The sequence below is a fragment of the Bufo bufo genome, chromosome 5 (assembly GCF_905171765.1).
Source record: "Bufo bufo chromosome 5, aBufBuf1.1, whole genome shotgun sequence".
In the NCBI taxonomy this organism is placed as follows: Eukaryota; Metazoa; Chordata; class Amphibia; order Anura; family Bufonidae; genus Bufo; species Bufo bufo.
Window position 1 is genome coordinate 472,957,939 of NC_053393.1, and position 22,386 is coordinate 472,980,324.

The 22,386-nt window shown below is 44.1% G+C and overlaps 1 protein-coding gene across 3 annotated transcripts in view; it reads right to left on the bottom strand.

Annotated features, from left to right (window-relative positions):
• Positions 1-22,386, bottom strand: part of PRKAG2 (protein kinase AMP-activated non-catalytic subunit gamma 2) — a 415,068-nt gene that overhangs the window by 83,735 nt on the left and 308,947 nt on the right. For all 3 annotated transcript variants that reach the window (XM_040434116.1, XM_040434117.1, XM_040434118.1), the window contains one exon: positions 10,671-10,891. In XM_040434116.1, the coding sequence (XP_040290050.1) occupies positions 10,671-10,891 (221 nt within the window). The remainder of the gene's footprint in view (positions 1-10,670; positions 10,892-22,386) is intronic.

The window sequence follows — 22,386 nt, forward strand, 5'->3', positions numbered from 1 at the left end:
CTATAAAAAAATCCAAAAGTTAACAAAAATGTGAACAAATTCACTGTTTTCTAAATTTGAATCTCTCTGCTGTTAAGACAGATAGTGATGCCTCATAAAATATACATTAATTAACATTCCCCATATGTCTACTTTATGTTGGAATCATTTTGGTAATGTAATTTTATTCTTTTAGGACGTTAGAAGGTTTAGAATTTTCTAAGCAATTTTTTTGAAATATTTAGGAAAATTTCCAAAGTCAACTTTTTTAAGGACCAGTTCAGTTCTGAAGTCACTTTGTGGGGCTTACATAATAGAACCAACCCATACATGACCCCATTTTAGAAAAGACACCCCTCAAACTATTCAAAACTGTTTTTAGAAATGTTGTTAACCCTTTAGGTATTCCATAGGAATTAAAGCAAAATAGAGGCGACATTTCAAAATGTCACTTTCTTTTGCAGATTTTTCATTTTAATAATTTTTTTCCTGGAACACATCAAGGGTTAACAACAAAACACACCTCAATATTTATTACCCTGATTCTGCAGTTTACAGAAACACCCCATATGTGGTCGTAAACTGCTGTACGGGCACACGGCAGGGCGCAGAAGGAAAGGAGCTCCATATGGTTTTTGGAGGGCAGATTTTGCTGGTATGGTCTTTGGGCACCATGTTGCATTTGAAAAGACCCTAAGAATCCCCCACAGTCAAAACCCGCAAAAAGTGACCACATTTCGTAAACTACATCACCCAAGAAATTTTTAAGGGGTGTAGCAAGAAGTTCACTCAACAGGTGTTTCATAGGATTTTTAATACTTTGGTGTGAAAATAAAAAATTACGTTTTTTTATTTTACAAGAAAATGGTGCTTTAGGCCTAAACTTTCTTTTTTACAAAAGATAACAGGAGAATATACCCCTCCAATTTGCTACCCACTTTCTCCTGAATACAGTAACACCCCACCTGTGGTCGTAAACTGTTATTTGGGGATATGCCAGGGCTCAGAAGGTAGGGAGCGGCATCTGGATTTTCTAACATGGAATTTTCTGTCAGGGTTTTTAAGAGAGAGAGCTTTTTTTGTTGTTGAATGAGCTGCGTGAGAGCTTATTGTATGTGAGACAAGCTGTAGTTTTTATTGGCACCATTTTGGGGTACATACGACTTTTTGATTGATTGATATATTTTTTGTGAGGTGAGATGACTAAAGAAAAGCTGTTTTGGCATAATTTTTATTAGTTTTTTTTACACCATTTACTTTATGGGGTAGATCATGTGATATTTCTGTAGAGCCAATTGTTATGGACGCGGCGATACCAAATATGTCTATTTTTTTTATTTAGTTTTTACGTTTTACACAATAAGAGCATTTTTAGGAAAATAAATCATGTTTTTGTGTTGCAATTTTCTTAGAGCCATATTTTTTTTATTTTTCTGGCTATGGTCTTGTGTGGGGGCTGATTTTTTGCGGGATGAGGTGACATTTTCATTGCTATCATTTTGGGGTACATATAACATTATGTTTTTTGGGAGGTGAGCTCACTAAAAAAAATCTGTTTTGGCGTAATGTTTATTTTTTTTTAACGGCATTCATCTGATGGGTTAGATCAGGGATTCTTAACCTGCGGCCCTCCAGCTGTTGTAAACCTACTACTCCCACCATGCCCTGCTATAGGCTGATAGCTGTAGGCTGTCCGAGCATGCTGGGAGTTGCAGTTTTGCAACAGCTGGAGGGCTGCAGGTTGGGTATCCCTGGGGTAGATCATATGATATTATTATAGAGCTGGTCGTTGCGGACGTGGAGATACCAAATATGTATATATATATTTTTTTTTCTATTTTTAACATTTTTTAAATAACAGATTTGGGGGGTATTTACATTTTTTTTAAAATTGAAACTTTTTTTTTTTTTCAAAACACGTAAGGTCATACAAGACCTCTGCGGGATATTTAACTTCATTATTATTATTATTTTTTTAACTATTGGTTTCTCCTGTAACTGGGGCTGACATCGTAGCCCCAGTTACAGTGGAAATACACCCCCCAGAGAGGCTGTATAATGCTGCGCTGTACAGCCTCACTGCAGGGCTGATCTGTGGAAGACCTGACAGCTCCTGCACTCCCACGGCCCCGGCGGTCGCATGACCACTGAGCCGTTGAGCACTGTGTATACAGCGATCTAGAAGGCAGGGACACCCAGGAATAGTCCCTGCCTTCTCTCTGGGGTGCCCTGCTGTCACTGACAGCGGGCCCCCGGCTCGGCAACTGCACGATTAGCCATCTCTGAAAGGACGTTCAGAAACGTCCGATCAGAGATAAACCTGACCGCCCAGGACATTTATAGTGAATGGGTGGTCGGGAAGTGGTTAAAATGATCCCCTACTCACAAGATAGGAGATAATATCAGATCAGTGGGGATCCTACTGTTGTGACTCCCACCGATCACGAGAACGGGGGGCCCCGTACCCCCTGCAGCTCCCCTGAAATGACCAGAGTGGCTGGTCGGGCATGTGCTGCATTCATTTCTATGAGAGATCTGGAGATAGCCGAGCACTGTATCTCTGGAACTCCCATAGAAATGAATGGAGAGGTCACGCGCATTTGTGACCGGTCCCTTCAGTCATCTCAGGGGAGCTACAAGGGGTACAGGGCCCCTGTTCTGATAATTGTTGGCGGTCGCAGCGATAGGACCCCTACTGATCTGATAGTTATCCCCTATCCTGTGGATAGGAATAACTTTAACCAACCGGAATACCCCTTTAATCTGTTTCAGTGCTTACAACATTAACAAATCATGCTTCACATTTTATACATACCAAAATACTTTGTAAGGGTGAGAAATGCCTGCAGTTCATTTCACTCACAAATAACCATACTCAGACTACACAGAGTACCATAGAGACACATAGGTCTGCACTGAAGCTGTAGACCCAAAACTAAAAAAGTTTTTTAAATGATATTCAAGCCACGAATATTTATCACCTAGCCAGGGCAGAGTTGATGAAAGTTACTTTGTGGGGTGTGACCACTGAGTTCCCCATCGATCACAAAAACAATGGACCTAGTCCCCTTAAAGAGGTTTTCTGGGATTTCAATCCTGATGACCTATCCTCAACTGAATTTACCGCCGGTGGACTCTAATCAAGGTGCAGAATCATCTAAAAGATGATCAATAGAAATGGGAAGTCCTTAGAGTCTGAATACTTATGTCCACACTAAATTTTAGTTTTTTAATAAAGTTGAAAACATTTCTAAAATTCAGCTTTCACTTTCTCATTATGGGGTATTGAATGCAGATTAATGTGGGAAAGTGATTTGTTTTAGCACCACTTTTCTCCCTGGCCGTCATCTGTACTGGTTGCAGGACTGGAGACTTCTTTTGTTAATTTTAGGCCATGTACAGGTGCTGCCTAAGCTTTCATTTAACTCGGACAGCCCCTTTAAGGTCCTTATTCACCTGCTACTGCACAGGCAGTTATGGGGAGCGAACCAATCGCTCCCAATAACTGCCTGTTTGTAGAGAAGGGGTGATCCATTACTGCAATTGTTTGTCCCCATACAGATTCATTGTTTGCTGGTCCCACATCCCTGCTTACACAGGGCAATGTGCTGCTGGCAAGCAGTTATTTTATGTGTCCCATTAAAGATGTGGTAATGATTGTACATTGGGTGATCGGCAGTACCTTTACTTGAGGAAATTATAAGGTTGCTCATAATTGCCCCGATACTCGGCCCGTATAAAAAGGCCTTATAGATGGCCATAGACAGTCTAGCAATTTAACTAGATTACTGATCAGTGCACACAGGGCCCTATGCAGTCCATTACTGGTCATCGGTGTATACAGGACATCACTGCTAAGGCCACTCATTGGCTTCACAATGACCCGTGTGCAGCCTGGAAAACATACCGGGACGGGGAGGATAAGAGCACAAAACAGGAAGTGAAAGGGTGGAAAAAATGTGAGCATGGCTTCTTTTGTTATTTCAGGCCATTTACGGCTGTTGCTCAAATTTTTATTTAACTTAGACAACCCCTTAAAGGGCTCATCCAGAGAGCCGTATGTTATTTTCTGTCCGCAAAAATGTGGATCAGTTTTTTTGCGGACAGTTCAGCATGTCTCAAATGATAAAAATAAAAAATGATTGGATTCCGCATTTTTGCGGACCCATCGACTTTGATGGAGCCACATCCTGATTTTCACTGACAAGTATAGGACATGTTTTATTTGTTTTGTGGGGCCGTGGAACGGAAGAAAAGCACACGGTGGCTGTCCGCATCTTTTAGGGCCCAGGAGAAGTGAATGGGTGCGCATCTAATCCGCAAAATTGTGGATCAGATGCAGAAAGCAACATATGGCTATCTGAATGAGCCCTAACACGCTTTTTGAAACTGGTGAACAGATGTGTTTTTATGAAAATACTAAAAACTGAGGTAGCAAAAAAAAGATGAGCAAAAAGTTGGCTATAGAAGAGGGAGAATTCTATTTGTAATAAGTGAACGGCTAATATATGCTAAAAAGAATCCCATACTGAATTTTGGATCATTTATTTGGATCAACTTGCAGGATAACAGGCTGAACTGGATGGACAAATGTCTTTTTTCGGCCTTATATACTATGTTAGGGTGGGTTCACACTAGAGTTATGGAGTCAGTTATGGCTTTCCGTTATAACAGGGCTATAACGGAATCCATAGGACGGAAGGACGGATCCGTTTTGCTGCCCATAGACTTGCATTATGACGGAATGCAAAACGGGCGCCTTTAAAAGGCATTCCGTTTTGCTCCATCCTAATAAAAGTCTATGGGAATCAAAACGGATCCGTCTGGTTCCCGTTATGCAAGACGGAAAACAAAGTGACTTTGTTTTTCGTCTTGCATAACTGGACCCAGACGGATCCGTTATGATTCCCATAGACTTCTATTAGGACGGAGAAAAACGGAATGCCTCTTAAAGGCGCCCGTTTTGCATTCCATCCTATGGATTCCGTTATGTTCCTTTGTAGCCCTGTTGCCATAACGAACTCCATAACGCTAGTGTGAACCCACCCTTACTATGTTACTATGTATTTACAAGCAACCTCTTGAGTGTACTGACAGTCACAAACAGCACCACCTAGTGTTGAAAAATGTGTTCTGCACTTGCACTTTGGAGCCTCACACATTTTATCTAGCATATTTGACTATGGCCGAATGCACACGGCCGTGTTTCGCGTCCGAGAGGGGTCCGTGGTATGCCGGGCTGGATTCCTGTTCAGAGCAGGAGCGCACGGCGTCATTGGTTGCTATGACGCCGTGCGCGGAACACGGCCGTGTGCATTCGGCCTATAAATGATGTGCTAAAAAGCTACAGCTAAAAACTCAACAGTATAATGATATAATAAACCAGCACTGTGCCATATGGCTGATAAATCGTGAATAACATGTACAATATATCTGTATATCTACTGAAGGGGTTAAGGTGCCATCACATGCGGCAGATTTTGTTGCAGGAATTTCGGTGACTGATACTCAGTTCCGTTCATCTAAGGCCTTGTTCACATCAGCGTTCAGCCTTTCCGTTCTCCTGCTCCGTAATAGGAGCAGGAAAACGGAAAGGACGGATTTAGCTCATAACTGAGCCGAACGGAGCCTACGGACCTCATAGACCCCCATAGACTATAATGGGGTCCGTTAGGTTTCCGCTCAGAAGATGATTTTGGAGCGGAGACAAAAGTCCTGCAAGTGCAGAACACGTTTTTTTTTTTCGTTTTGCGGGCCGTTTTTTGCATTCTGTATGCAGTCCGTATACGGAACCATTCATTTTAATGGTTCCGCAAAAAAACAGAATGTACTCCGTATGCATTCCGTTTCCGTATTTCAGTTTTTCCGTTCCGCTGAAAGATAGAACATGTCCTATTATTGCCCGCAAATCACGTTCCATGGCTCCATTCAAGTCAATGGGTCCGCAAAAAAAATCAGTTTTTGCGGAACCATCTATTGAAAATGTTATGCCTAGCCAAATTTTTTCTATGTAATTACTGTATACTGTATATGCCATACGGAAAAATGGAACGGAAACACAACGGTAACAAAAAAAAGGAAAAACGGACCGCAAAACACTGAAATAGCCATACGGTCGTGTGAAAGAGGCCTAAGGCTCCATTCACATGTCCGCAAATGGGTCCGCGTCCGTTCCGCAATTTTGTGGAACGGGTGCGGACCCATTAATTTTCTATGGGGACGGAATGGATGCGGACAGCACACAGTGTGCTGTCCGCATCCGCATTTGCGGAGCCCGGCCCCGATCTTCAGGTCCGCAGCTCCGCAAAAGATAGAACATGTCCTATTCTTGTCCACAGCTTGCGGACAAGAATAGGCATTTCTATAGGGGTGCCGGGCGGGTGTGTTGCGGATCCGCAATTTGCGGGTCCGCAACACACCACGGACGTGTGAATGGAGCCTTAACCTGCATGCAAAACCATCAGTTCTACCTGAACAGGCCCTGACTCATTCCATATCATTCATGTGGGATTCTACATTTTCAATACTTTAGGCTAGATGCACACGACCGTATGTGTTTTGCGGTCCGCAAATTGCGGATCCGCAAAAAAAAAAACGGATGACATCCGTTTGGCATCCGTTTTGTTTTGCGGATCCATTTTGACAATGCCTATCCTTGTCCGCAAAACGGACAAGAATAGGACATGTTCTTATTTTTTTTGCGGGGCTACGGAACGGAGCAACGGATGCGGGCAGCACACGGAGCGCTGTCCGCATCTTTTGCGGCCCCATTGAAGTGAATGGATCCACACCCGAGCCACAAAAAATGCGGCTCGGATGCGGAATCAAACCACGTTCGGGTGCATGTAGCCTTATTGTGGTTTTCATTTGGATGATCGTTTCAGTGATTTGATCGTTTTAATAAATGAGTGTTGTATTAGATTAATGTTGGGGGTTACTTGAGTACAAGTACCTTCTATTCTTATTACTTACAGTGCTGCTTTCATGTCATGCGAGAGGCTGCAGACTAGACATGTAAGTGTCTGTAGTCACATTACTTGAGTGTATGGTATCCTGCATTGGTTGACATGTTGTTCTCACAGACAAGATGCTGCAATTTGCTGGACATTAAAGGGTTGTCTCACTTCAGCACATAGCACTTATCATGTAGAGAAAGTTAATACAAGACACTTATTAATGTATTGTGATTCTCCATATTGCTTCCTTTGCTGGCTGGATTCATTTTTCCATCACATTATACACTGCTCGTTTCCATGGTTACGGCCACCTGCAATCCATCAGCAGTGGCCGTGCTTGCACATTATTGGAAAAAGTGCCTGCCTCTCTGGTGGCCGGGACCATGGGAGCACATAGGCCGGTTCTTTTTTTCTGTAGTCTTTAAGCACGACCGTCGCTGATGGATTGCAGGGCACTCGTAACCATGGAAACAAGCAGTGTATAATGTGATGGAAAAATGAATCCAGCCAGCAAAGGAGGCAATATGCACAATCACAATACATTAGTAAGTGCCTTGTATTAACTTTCTGTACGTGATAAGTGCCATGTGCTGAAGTGAGACAACCCCTTTAAGGCTAGGGCTACACGACGACAATGGTAAAGCGACAAGAATCGCAGAGTAGCGGTGATCCCATAATAAAATGGGATCACTGCACTAGTCGCAAGAAATCCAGCCATGTCGTATTTCTTGTGACTCACGCGGCGATTCCATTAATTTCTATGGGATCACCGCTAATCTGCCATTATGGCTGCGACAGCTGTCGTACGAATAGTGTAGCCCTATCCTTAACCCCTTAGGGACTCAGGACGTACCGGTACGTCCTAACATTAAAACGCGATTGCGGTGCGGCGGGGGTTAATCGGAACAGGATGTCCGCTGAAATCATTCAGCGGGCATCCTGTCACAACGCCAGGGGGGGGGGGGGGGGCATCGGCGATCGCAGCAAACCGCAGGTCAATTTAGACCTGCGGTTTGCTGCGTTTCCGGTCAATTCGGGTCTCCGGTGAAAAGGATTACACACCATCAATCACAGTCCGAGCATTTGGGGGCGGCAGTGCTGGCCGTGGTGCTGATGGCTACTGTCCATGGTGCTGATTGGTCCTGGAGAGAGGCGGGAAATTCAAACTCCCGGCGCTCCTCTCTCCCCTCCTCTTCCTGTTTCTGCACCTGCACCGTCCATCACCGCCCTCACCAGCTCCTGCGATTCCCCCCGTCGGCACCCATCACCCTCCTGCACCCATCACCCTCCAGGTAGGTTAGGGTCAGTGAGGGAGAGGCACGATTAGGCAGGGATAGAAGGGAGAGTTAGTTAGGAAAAAAACAAAAAAAATAAACTTTACCTGATTTATTGTTTCTAGCTGTGAGACCCTAGACCCACCCCTGCCACTTAAAAATTGTTTGTTAATTAAAGAGAGAGTGAAGAGAAGCCCTGGATGTGTGCGCTGACTTCAACCTCTGATACACTACAAGCGAACCTGGCCGGGGGGGTTACTGTCTCAGGCGTCTTGGGCTGAACCTGTTTGACAGCCCCCCAGTGAAGTGAGTAGTAATTTTCCAAAGTGTGTGTCCTTTTAGGATTTCGCGTGCTGACTCCAACGTTTCAGATTCTTTAAGCGACCTTGGCCGGGGGGGTTACTGTCTCAGGTGTCTTGAGTATAACCTGTCTGACAGCCCCCCAGTGAAGTGAATAGCAACTTCTTAAGTGTGGATGGCTTTATAATATAAATTCGCCATTTATGACGTTAATGATTTTAAAAGTACTGTATAGAGATATATCAAAACATTTTTATTGATTTTTATCATCGATGTCTGTGGGGATTAGGCGCTGTCTGTGTAGCTGTTGAGTAAGAAGGTCAATAACACTATAGACCAAATCTTATATGCGTATTTTTATTTTATTTTTATCCTTCTGACGATTAAAGCGTTTAGCCTGTTGCTAACGCTATTTTTCAGGAGGCTCCCCTATTGTTGTTGTTTTTTTCTTTTCTTCTTAGAGACCTATACATTAATAATTCACTAATAGTCCTATCACCGTTGGCGCCTTTTGAGTGGGATATTCCTTGTCTAAAGGTCTTCCTAACCTCCTCCTTTATTGTTTTGTTTTGTTTTACTTTTACTTATACAGCCACACGGCAGGGCATAGAACGAAGGGAACGCCTTCTGGTTTCTGGAAGGCAGATTTTGATGGACTGGTTTATTTACACCATGTCCCATTAGAAGCCCCCCCTGATGTAGCCTAGACTAGAAACTCCAAAAAAGTGACGCCATCTAAGAAACTACAACCCTCAAGGTATTCAAAAGTTACTTTACAAACTTTGTTAACCCTTTAGGTGTTCCACAAAACTTAATAGCGAATGTAGAAACAATTTTAGAATTGTTTTTTGTTACCTTGCCTCAAAAAAGTGTAATATAGAGCAACCAAAAATCATATTTACCCTAAAATAGTCCCAAAACAACAACCACCTTATCCCATAGTTTCCTAGATGGGGTCACTTTTTTGGAGTTTCTACCCTAGGGGTGCATCAGGGGGGCTTGAAAGGGTACATGGTGTAAATAAACCAGTCCAACAAAATCTGCCTTCCAAAAACCATATGGCGTTCCCCTTCTTCTATGTCCTGCCGTTTAGCCAAATAGTAGTTTACGACCACATATGGGATGCTTCTGCTAACTACAGAATCAGGGCAACCCATATTGAGTTTTGTTTGGCAGTTTACCCTTACTTTATTACTGCAAAAAATGAATTATATTGGAAAATTTTCCCAAAAAATCGAAATTCTTAAATTTTATGTCCATTTGCCATGAAGTCTTGTGGAAGACCTAAAGGGTTAACAAAGTTTGTAAAATCAGTTTTGAATACCTTGAGGGGTGTCGTTTCTAAAATGGGGTCATTTTTGGGTGGTTTCTATTATGTAAGCCTCACAAAGTGACTTCAGACCTGAACTGGTCCATATAAAGTGGGATTTGGAAAATTTCAGAAAAATTTCAAAATTTGCTTCTAAACTTCTAAGCTATGTAACATCCCCAAAAAATAAAATGGCATTCCCAAAATAATACAAACATGAAGTAGACATATGGGGAATGCAAAGTCATCACAATTTTTGGGGGTATTACTATGTATTACAGAAGTAGAGAAACTGAAACTTAGAAATTTGCTAATTTTTCCAAATTTTTGGTAACTTTGGTATTTTTTGGTGCAAAAAAATCAACTTTTTTGACCCAATTTTAGCAGTGTCATGAAGTACAATATGTGACGAAAAAACAATCTCAGAACGGCCTGGGTAAGTCAAAGCGATTTCAAGTTATCAGCACTTAAAATGACACTGGTCAGATTTGCAAAAAATGGCCAAGTCCTTAAGGTGAAATAGGGCTGAGTCCTTAAGGGGTTAAAGGAGTTGTTGAGGATTAATTTAGTTTTTCCAAATGTCTCCAACAGTGACCCAGCAGTGATGTGCTGCTTAGGGACACGTCACCGGTGAGGGCTGTTGTTGGCTGTAGCAGCGCAGGCCCAAGCAGGGACCAGAAGTCTGAAGAAGACAGCCCGTGACATGGGCCTAAGGTAGATGAGGCCTAAGTAGATTCATTATGAAATTTTGAAAGGCACTTACAGTATATGTAACATAACTGCTGCTAGATACCTGTAGTAACCAGCTAAACAGCACGAGGTAACGCTCAGTAAGGTCCAGAGATTACTTACTGTTTTTGAGGTAGCGCTCAGCGTTGAAGACGCCAGAGAAGATTTAGTCACAGTTATCGGTAGATGTGATATTGAAAACCTCTGCCCAGTGTCCGGTGGAGAGGAGAAGGAACGGAGCCTGGCCTCTAGCCGTTCTGGTTCATGTTTGTAGGATTCCAGAGGGAAATTGGGCTGCTTGGTCACTTGTGTGGGAGTGGATGGGGAAGAAGACAATCCGGAGGCTGCAGAATATCAAAAGATAATTAGTTTTATCATAACACAAGCCCTAAAAGTGCCCAATGTCCCACATTATACCCTGTAATCTAATGGTGTATTCATCCCGTCCAAGTCAAGTTCACAGAGCTCCAGGAAGCTGAGCTCTCCCACTGACATGAAGGGAACACTGCAGTCACAGACTTCTCTTAGCAACCAATGACGCCGTGCGCTCCTGCTGTCAGCGGGATGCCAGGCCGGGATACCACGGACCGCTCACGTCCGTGTTCCACGTCCGTGTGCATTCGGCCTTACCGTCACCTCTCATGACCTGTCTGTTTTAGTAAATGCTGGCATTCCCCGTAAAATAATAATTATAGAGCAACTTTTCTCATAGCTCTGTGTTGTGTCATTCCTCTTTTATTCCTCCTGAATATTTATGAATATATATTGACAACAATATTATCATAAATTTCTAGGAGGAATAACAAAGGAACACAGAATTCAAAGAAAAGGATTTTCCAGAATTGTTATTTCATGAAGAATATAGGTATTCATCAAAATAGACATGTGAGGAGAGCTGACCTTGAAATGGTCACTGTCCTGTTTACAAGTTTTGAATAAATCTAGTACAGGGGAAGATAAGAAACTTTGTTAGATATCTCATTAGAGAAAAATGCCTCTTTCTTCCTCTACAAGCTCATTCCTCTTTCCACCTCCATACATACATAGCCTCCTATGGCCAGCACGTAAAATGATCCTTCAGTCAGCTAACAAATCTGTCTCCTCTCACAAGACAGGTTCAACAGAGAATGCTATTTTAGGAGGGAGGGGCATTTTTCTTTGATAAATATACAGGTGAAACTCGAAAAATTAGAATATCGTGCAAAGTTCCTTTCTTTCAGTAATGCAACTTAAAAGGTGAAACTAACATATGAGACAGACCGATTACATGCAAAGTGAGATATTTCAAGCCTTTATTTGTTATAATTTGGATGATTATGGCTTACAGCTTATGAAACCCCAAAGTCACAATTTTGAGGTACTCTTTGCTCAGGGGGTATGGATTAATTAGCTGACTAGAGTGTGACACTTTGAGCCTAGAATATTGAACCTTTTCACAAAATTCAAATTTTAAGTTGCATTAATGCAATTCCTTTTAATTTGCGTTACTGAAATAAATGAAATACAATTTTGCACGATATTCTAATTTTTCGAGTTTCACCTGTATTACAAAGTTTCTTATATTCATCTGTGCTATTGATTTATACAAATCTTTTTGAAATTATAGTGACCATTTCATAGTGTCTCTTAGCTCTGAAGCTGAATAGTGACTGGGCATACCTGACCAGCAGCACTCAGCTCAATAGAAGAACATGCACATTTGCGGTACACTTTAACCGCCATACTGTAAATGTAAATGTCACTGGATGTATTTTTAACAGCATATAAATGACAAATATGCTCCATTATTTATGATCTATACAATGAATATGACATGTAATTGTGGGGTAACACTGGGGATCTGCCTGCAATAAAGATGCGATCACTGTTTAGCTGGCTGCAGTTGTGATGCCATGTCGACAAAACATGACTGCTGCAGCCAATCGTTGTCCTCAGTGGTGTACTGAAGAGGCCAGTGAGTGTTGACATGACATCACCACTAAAGCCGGGTAAACAGATTCCAGCTGGGAGAACCGCAGCGGCACAGCGAGTGGATCCACCGTGTTGTCCAGCTGTCCTGAATCCGGACAACCCCTTTAAGTTTAACACATAAGGTGAAGAGAATCTGAAGAACACAAACAACTATGTAACTGCAATGTCTAGACACAGGAAAATTGTTCTTTAATTAGTCATATTTATAAGACAAAACAATAAAATCTTTTTAAAAGAGTAACTGTCACGGTCTTTCCTGTGACAGGGGTTGGAAGATCTAAGAGACTGGCTGCACGTGATGTGATCTGACAGCCTCTTTGGTTTTACTTGTTTCTGTGTTGTTGCTATTTATGACCACACCTGTTGTCTCAGGTGTAGCTTTAGTGGTCATTCCAACTCCTCTATTTAGTCTGGTCTCACCCATCATACTATGCGGTTGATAGCTCCTTTCTGGTTGTGGAAGTGCTGGTGTTTGGTTCTCCTCTGAGTTCCCGCTCGTCCGCGTACTTCGGAGTTAAGTGTCTTTTCCTATTTCTAGTTTGTTGTATAGGGGATCTTTTAGTATTAGGCCTGAGGGAGTCTTCTGTTCCTTCAGCTGGGAAGGAACATGTCATCTTTTGTCCTGACACTATTTGCAGGGCACATTAGGGTCAGATAGGGCTCTAGATTGCAGGTAAATAAAAAAAGAAGGTCCCGGAGACAAATGGAGTCTCCGGGACCTTCTTTTTTTTATTTACCTGCAGCCTGCTATGGGAACACTCCCCTAGGGCCTCTGGAGCCGGGACTATACATTCTACCACGGAGGTGAGCTGGATTAAGTTTTCTTATATTTCCAAGGGCTCTAGGTTCCTGCGTATGAACATTCCTACCATCGAGGTCTGTTCATACTGATAGTCAGTTTATGATTGAAGTAGGCGGCGCAGGCAGGCGACGTCAGTCAGTGACGCTGCCGCTCGTCTGCCCGGCCGGCCTGCATTACGATAACAGTAGCCCTGTGAGTACAATATATTGAAAGTTATACTACAGAGGGGGCAGCATGAATCATTATTCATTTAATTACACATTTTATAACTGTACTGGAGCGGCAATGGGGGGTCTGTGGATGACACTGTTATGGGGTGGGGGGGTCTGTGGATGGCACTGTTATGGGGTGGGGGGGTCTGTGGATGGCACTGTTATGGGGTGGGGGGGGTCTGTGGATGGCACTGTTATGGGGTGGGGGGGGTCTGTGGATGGCACTGTTATGGGGTGGAGGGGGGTCTGTGGATGGCACTGTTATAGGATGGGGGGGTCTGTGGATGGCACTGTTATGGGGTGGAGGGGGAGGCGGTCCTAGGGGTGGGTAGGGGGGCGGTCCTAGGGGTGGGTAGGGGGCGGTCTTAGGGGCGGGTATGGGGCGGTCCTAGGGTTGGGTAGGGGCGTGGCCAGGGGAGGGGGGGTGAGTTCCACCACCTTTTCTCTGAGAAAAAAAGCCCTGCTGATAGTAGTCAGGGCTCGGTTTAGGGATTCACTAGGTGGTGACCTTTCCCCTTTGCCTAATTTCCAGGCCTAGTACCTCTTCTCTTCCCTCCTGTGTTCGGTGTGGAGTTTACCACCCACACCGTGCCGTGACAGTAACACAAAGAAAATGTGAATCAACACTAGGAAATTCCTTTACTCTACAGTCTTACACACATATTCAGATGCACGTTACTGTAACCTTTCTCCTCAACTCTAGAGGCAATTTTAGCATTTATTTGTCTTCTGACTTGGAGAAACATAACCATGATTAAAACTGAACTTGTATTATGACTGGCTGCAGTGCAGATACAATTTGGGTACCAGGAGGTGCTTACATTTTATGTCTAAAAGTACAATGGAATATTTTCCATCATAACATGTGGAATGACCCTCAAAGAATGAGCGAGCGTCTGATTTTTTTTTCCACTGTACTTTGCTTCTAAGCAAGAGAACAATCATCCATTGTTGTAACAGGAATGATTTCCTAGATGCTCAGAAAGATAATTAGTTACAGTCCATCTCTATTACATTAACTATAACCTGTAAATCCGTAAAGGGGTTGGCCACCTATTGTGGGGTTTTTGACAAATTCCCTCTCCTTCCAAGACTGCAAAAGGGAAGCATACCTACCTGCTCTCTGTCATTGGTTCTTGCCTCCTTCACTCCGAGTCCTTGGCTGCTTCACTCAGGTCCCCCAGTGTCATCCTCTGCTTTGACACCACTGCAGCCAAAGACTGGCGGAGGCAGTGACCCTCCCCTCTTGCAGCACATGACCAATTGACCTGACGCAGTGTTTGGCTGCAGCGGCGTCAAAGCGGATGCTGACAGCTGGGGACACCCGCGAGGCAGCCTAAGACGGGGAGCAAAGGAGCTGGGATTGCAGGACGCAATCTGGTAAGAAAAAACACAGGTTCCCGAACAGAAACTGAACGGACTCCATTGTAGTCAAGAGTATGTTCAGCTCCGTGTCAATTCTCTGCCGGATCCGGCACTTCTATTGTTTCTGTTGTTTTGATCTTATGTCATGGGTGATATGAACTCACCCTAAGAGCTACGCTTATAATAATTTTATTATCCGCACAGTTTGTTAAGCAACAGGTGCACCTCTGTACAGTGACAACCAGGTGCCTGCATGTTTCTGTGGAAACAAATGTTGTCCTCTGTTGAACTTCAGATGTGTTGGTGGCGCATATTGATAATAAAGTCGTCTATCGTTCTCCATTGCTTCTTTTTCAGCGTCCCACATATGTGTGTAAATAGGACACTTTAAACATCTGCCTATTAATGTATTTATTTGCACTGTATGGTATTTCCTATCAGTCCGGCATTGTCATTTCACCCATTCGCCCCTAGGTGGTGCTGGCACCACACTATATATAGCTTTGGGTGTATTAATAAAGTTGGTTGACGTTAGTAGTTAGCGAGAGGAGGAAAAGCAAGTTCATGGAGGAGAGAAACAGGCATCGTCCACCATGTAGCCTGCTATTTCTACCCCTTGGTCATGGCCAGGCTAAGGGAGTACACCTAACATTTATCTACAGCAGCAAAGCACCAGACAGTAAGTCTATGTCTAAATTTGAAGCAAGCCTAGTGAGGGTTACAGCTGAATCTAGCTTATGGACCTCATCAGCACAAGTGCCTGAGAGTAACTTTCCAAGTGCCGGGACACGAATGGATAATTGATCTCCAGAATTGTCCTTATTCACTAGAAGTCTTCTGGGATATAGTGGAAAACCTAAAAACCTGATTACTTCAGGAAAGCATCCTGCAAATAATGTAGCAGAAGACTGATGCCTGCCACGAGGGAGAATGCTCTTATTGGATACCTCAAGATAAGTAGAAAACAGCATATTTAGTACCAGGGTGCTATAGTTTGGACTTAGAATAATTACAGAAGTCTTGCCTGTAAAGTGTCAACGTTAAAGAGAACTCCTCAACTGACAATTGCCTAAACCTGATAAGTGGAATACAATTTAGCTTATTTGTGAGTCATCACTCATACAAATAAACTGTGTCTGTACTGACTACCTGAAGACAATTGACTTAGTAAATGTTCAACTGTTTGATAATAACTGACTCCTCATCATTTCCACTACTACACTTAACATTTGCACCTAACGGTGCTGGCGTCACGAAACAGGGGCCCAGCCACCAAAGCATCTTAAACACCTAAACCATCAAGGGCCCCTCAACTTCCATCTGGCTGGTGTTCCCTGCAACCGAGAGTGCCCCGGATGATTTAGTGTTGTCTTCCCATCCACTGTACGTCGGCCCAGGGAGGCTCTGCTAACTGTGAGTACATGAACTACTACCCCCATCGGCCCACCGTGAGCCTCACGTGTCTTCCCCTGCGGTCTGGCACGCTGCACTTTCACACGCTGATTATGTAAGTGCAGTATGGAAGAGCTCTGAAAGTTTTAAACATGCTATTAAAAGAAAGTCCAGAATTGAAAAAAAAAAACAATAACATAATGCTGCCCCACGTTCAAGTTCTTTGGATGCAATTTTTGAAGTCAAAACAAGGGGTGGATTCAAGTTGTATCTGCCTTTTATAATTTCTCTCCTTTTATGATCCACACCAGATTTTGGCTTCAAAAATAGCATAAAAAAAAACAAATATGTGACGACACCCTAAAGGCTGGGGCTACACGTAGACATTTTGTAGCAGTTTTAATTGATTTTAAAGGGGTTGTCCGGGTTCAGAGCTGAACCCAGACATATCCCTATCTTCACCCCTCCGCCCCCCCTGACATTTCATGTGCCGATGCTCTCCCTTGTCCTGCACTGGATCACGTAGGGCAAGGGCTTTTTTGTTTACAATAGTACACTGCTAGGCTGGGGGGTTCCACCTAGCAGCGTTTCTGGTGACGTCACCAGCTCTGATGGGTCGGCTTTAGCGCTCCCCTAGCTGTTTTACAGGCTAGGGCAGAACTAAAGCCCACCCATTAATGCCAGTGATGTCATCGGGCTCACTGCTGGGCGGAAGCCTTCACCTAGCAGTCCCTATGGAGAGCTCAGAATAAATTCTACAAAAAGTCTCCAGTGCCTCACTCTCCAGTGCCAATAACGAATGAATAATTTTGCTGCAGAATCGTGCAGACATTGGCTGCCTTGTGTGGACTTTGGGCCATACCCAAAGAGATCAACTCCACCCTCCCTCCTCCCATTTGTATACCTAATGGGTGAAACCTGCTCAGAATCGGAGCCAGTAGTTTGCAGTAGTATCTAGTTAATTAATGGGGCCACAACTACATGATACCATAAAATTGGCATTGATTATAGTTGGTAGTAGATGGATAGTAGTGGCCTCCGAGCAGGGCCGGTGCTATAATAAGGCAGACCAAGCGACTGCCTTAGGGCGCAGAGACGGGGGGAGGGGGGTCGTCTTTTTCAACCCTGGGTCTTATGGGGCGAATACTAATGAAGCGCTTCATTAGTATCGGAAAAGCGGGAAGCAGTGAAGGATCTGTACTCACCGCTTTCTGGTCCTCCGCTCGGCTGTCTGCTGTAAAGGGCTTCTGCACCATGTGGCCTCACTGTACGCAGCCGAGAACCAGGAAGAAGAGAGAGAGCGCTGGTGGTGAGGAGCGGCGGTGTCCAGGAGCAGGAGAGGTAAGTTATTTTTATTTTATTTTATTTGAGCTGAAGGCTGACATGGGGGGACATGATGGCTGACATGGGGGGCATGATGGCTGACATAGGGGGGCATGATGGCTGAGATGGGGGCATGATGGCTGACATAGGGGGTTGATGGCTGACATGGGGGGTTGATGGCTGACCTGGGGGGCATGATGGCTGACATGGGGGGTTAATGGCTGACATGCGGGCATGATGGCTGACATGGGGGGCTGATGGCTGACATGGGGGCATGATGGCTGACATGGGGGCTGATGGCTGACATGGGGGGCTGATGGCTGACATGGGGGGCTGATGGCTGACATGGGGGGCTGTTCTGAGGCATTGGGGGTCTGATCTGAGGTCTGATTAACATTGGGGGTCTGATTGGGGCTGTGAGCTGAGGTCTGATTTACATTGGGGGTCTGATTGCTGGTCTGACCTGAGGTGCAATGGAAAATATTTTTTTCTTATTATCCTCTTCTAAATCCTGGATGCGTCTTAGAGGGCGAAAAATACGGTACTCAAACCAGAGATTGTCTGAAGCATAGAGAAGATACCAGCACCACACAGAGGAGGAACCAGCTACTGCAGACGGGACCAGGGCCAGGTAAGCTGCGAGGGAGGGGGGGCGCCAAAATGTAGCTTCGCTTGTGTTGGCAAAAATCCTTGCACCGGCCCTGCCTCCGAGCTCAGTACAGGCACACACTGTAGCATATTTGCTATTATAAGCCTATTAGGAAATTACTATAAAAGCTGGAACATGAATGGTGAGGCTTTATTGCCAGGACGCCTAGCCATGGACCTTATCCTTATGAGATTGTCAAGATAACCTTTCATGTTATTACCTTCTAGTAAAACACACCTCCTAAAATTAGGACTGGAGCATAATATTACAGTATGACTTCACATGAGAAACATGCAAGAGGTCTGCACAGTGAAGTATAGGTAGTTTGAGGACATCCTCTTCATGTCCACAGCACGTAGTGAACTCTTGGCAAAGTCCTGTGTACGCCTTAACTTACATAGAACACACATTCCCCGGTTGGCAAATGCACCCAAAGCAGCAGGTTTCAGGGTTGACCTGGCAGAAGATCTCCAGATCCATGAGGAGGCCTATACTTTGGAAATGTTCTAATTGGTTTCTGTACCTTAGAGACCATACAGTACATAGCTCCATATTCTGGTTATAAGCTTGCATAGGAATAATGTTATAGGTATTAGTTATATTTATTTTATGCTCAGAAGAAGTGCATCTCAAAGTCCATGTGCAGCAGCAATCACAAATAGTAAATTAGGGTGGGTTCACACTAGCGTTAGGGATACTGTCCATAAGACAGAAGAACGGATCTGTTCTTCTGCCCTCAGACTTGTATTATGACGGAATGCAAAACGGAAGCCTTTAAAAGGCATTCCGTTTGTTCTCCGTCCTAATAGAAGTCTATGGGAATCAAAAACGGATCAGTCTGGGTCCCGTTATGCAAGATGGAAAACAAAGTCCTGTGACTTTGTTTTCCATCTTGCATAACGGGACGCAGGCAGATCCGTTATGCTTTCCCTCAGACTTCTATTAGGACGGAAAGAAAACGGAATGCCTTTTAAAGGCTCCCGTTTTGCATTCCGTCATAATACAAGTCTATGGGCAGAAGAGCGGATCCGTACCTCATGTGCAACCTGCCTCCCCCCAGGGCCCTATCGCGTCCCAGGTGTAGAAAATGCCGAGTGGTGCGGCCTAAATGTCTCTCTATGCGTGTCACGGTGCTCCTACCTGGACGCTGCTTGACCCCAGGATTTGGCTACGAAGCAATGAAAAGGGGGAATAATTGAGGGATTGGAAAGAACTTCAGTCCAGACCCTGAGATGAAGTTCAACAGCAGCTTTACTTGAATAAACGTTACAGGCTTTGTCTTGGTTCCAACAGGCTTTAGCATATAACTGGCAGGCAGATTCAACTCAGCTAAATCTTTCTTTTTGACCCTGCTGTACTGACAGGCTGGCTGTATAACTCAGCTTCTTCTGTATGCTGCACTTCTTCTCTGTAGTCTGACTCTAGGTTATGCCAGGGAACTTTCCTCCTGAGGCTTTAAACTTTGGCCTCCATGGCCAGCAGAGCTTAAGGTGCTCTGTCTGGGATGGGCACGTCCAGCAGAGACGTGCCCCTGCACACCCTTCCCCTGCCTAGGGAAGACTAGACTGGAACTAACTGGTCCCCACCCTTACTGCAGGAAGTAGGGCTGGCCCATTTCTCTCCATAGGGGGTTAGAATCAATGGTAAGTTCCATTCTATCTAAGTACAGCTTTGCTGTGTTTTATGCCACCTGCTGGTGAATCAGGCACATTACATTTATAACAGTTGCATAAAGATATTAACGTTGCACAATATAAAGAACCTGGATAGAAACACACAGATGACATTGTGTTAGCCCATTAAAGACAGTAGCAGGGTGAAGGAGTGGTAACACAACTCTGGGGTCTTACACTTGCTCCTAGCACTAATTAATGCTGTGGGTATCGTATGCACCCTGTTGGCGCCCTCCGGGTAATTTCCCTGTAGGGTTTATGGCCAGTCCGCCCCTGGACAAGACAAATTTGTCAGGATTGGCTCTGAAAATTTGGGACAATCCTAGGCAAATTCAGGACTATTATCAACTATGTATTACTCTTGATAATAACTAAACCCCTACATATAGCCTGGGTCACATTTCTGTTCTAATATTGAGCACCTTGCTTATTAGTAATTAGCTGCTGTAATAAATCGACCCTGTACGGAGATGCTGATGTCGGGGCAGCCAGCATTAAATCTTGTACAAAGCTTCCAGTTATCCTTGTATGTAATGCTGTTATCCCCATATTGTTTTTGTTACCTCAAGCACAAAAGCACGTACAGTGCAGACTAATAATGAATAACTATGAGACGTTAATAACCCTTGAAATTATTCTTTTGCATTTAGAAAAGCAATTTCTTGCCAGTTGAACAGAAAATAAGACGGCCCGTGGCTGCTGCATTCATAAGTGGAGTCTGAGACACGTCCTAATCTGCGTTTTGCAAGGAACACATTCAGAATAACCTTCTTATCCCTTTATCTGAAATGTTCTATTTTATGGCGGAAATTCCTCAGCATTATATAAGTAGCAGTGTGCAGATTGAAGAGCTGCCAGTTTTTTAGGACTCATGAAACTTATTGACTTTATTCAGATTTAAAGTACAACCTTGAAGGTCATCGATGACGTCTAAGGAATCAGCACTCATATCAAAAACTTATTATAATCAACCTGTCAGACAATCGGGGCATACTGATAGTATATTCCCCCATTGTCTGAAAGGTGCAAGTCTCACCTCTGGGACCCGCACCTACACCGAGAACGGAGCAGGGAAAGGGGGTGGAGGGCGCACTGCGCATGCGCAGCCGCCCTCCATTCATTTCTATGGGTCTACCAAAATTTCCGTCGTTCCAATAAAAATTTATGGGAGCAGTGTGGCCACGGTGCGCTCCTATTCACTTGTATGGGGAGAGCAGTTGGCGGGGCCGGACCCTGGGAAACCCGAGGTCCTCCAGCCACCAATCTCCCCACTCCATTCTTGGGGTATCAGACAATGGGGGTATATCCTAGCAATATTTCCCCATTGTCTGTGATGGGAATACCCCTTTAAAGAGGTCAGTGGGAACAACGCTGCAGTAACCAGCTCCGTCCACTGAACAACGGAGTTGGCACCAACTTCTGTCTCCAGCACTACTGCAGAACAGCTGACCGTAATGGTTGTTGCATCTCAGAACCCCCCTTCCCCCTCCCCGCCCAATGAGATATTTATAGCTTGACCTGAGGATAGCCATCACTTGTGAAGGTGTGGAAGCTATTCATGGCTTAGATTGGAATACCCGTCCAATATGGTGACCAGGGTGGCTTAAGTTAAGAAAACATGAACAGCTAAAATGGGAATACCCCCTATAAAGTTTATAATCCAGACCAGAGGTGGGCTGGTTAGAGCCCACCGCCCCCTGGACAGTTAGTGTCACCAGATTTATGATGCTCTGATATGAGGGCAACATAAGCTGGTGACAAAGAACCCAACTGAAAAGTTACTATTTGGCCCAGTTATTTTAATAAAATCCCTAGTGAGAAGCTGAAGTCCCAATATTCATGAGCTGCCGCCTCCCCACCCTCTGGTGCATGACTGACAACTCTTTTCATATAGTGTGTATAGGAAGAAAGATCCCAATCAGGAATGAAGAGTTGGGACTTCATGAACATCAGGACTCCTGAGCTTGAGCTTTGTATTGAGTGGACTCAGTGCTTGACTTGCGCTAAAGCTATTTAATAGGGATTTAAAGAAAACAACAAAAAAAGTTTTTTAAAAAAGTGACCTAGTGCTTCAGTCATGGTCTCTGTCACTAGTGTATGTAGCCCTTAAATAGGACAAGGTCACAGTAGTGAAGAATTTCTCCCATTTGAGAAATGACTGCAGCTAGCTCCCTCCTTTGTAATCCACTGCTTCAGTTGTATATTGGGCGCCACATCCCAGTAGTGATGATCGGACGCCATACCATAACCTGGTGTGCTGCAGTTCTATGATCTTATATGGATAGAAGAATCCTTTCGTTCAGCACCTCTATGAAGAAATGGTGTGCAGTACCATTTTGTATACATATTGCTACCCAAATCCATTTACGTGTTTTCAAAAAATGTAAAAAGTGAGAAGTAAGAGAGAGGTCTTAGGAGGCCTCATACACAGATTTACAGGCCAATTGGAGCA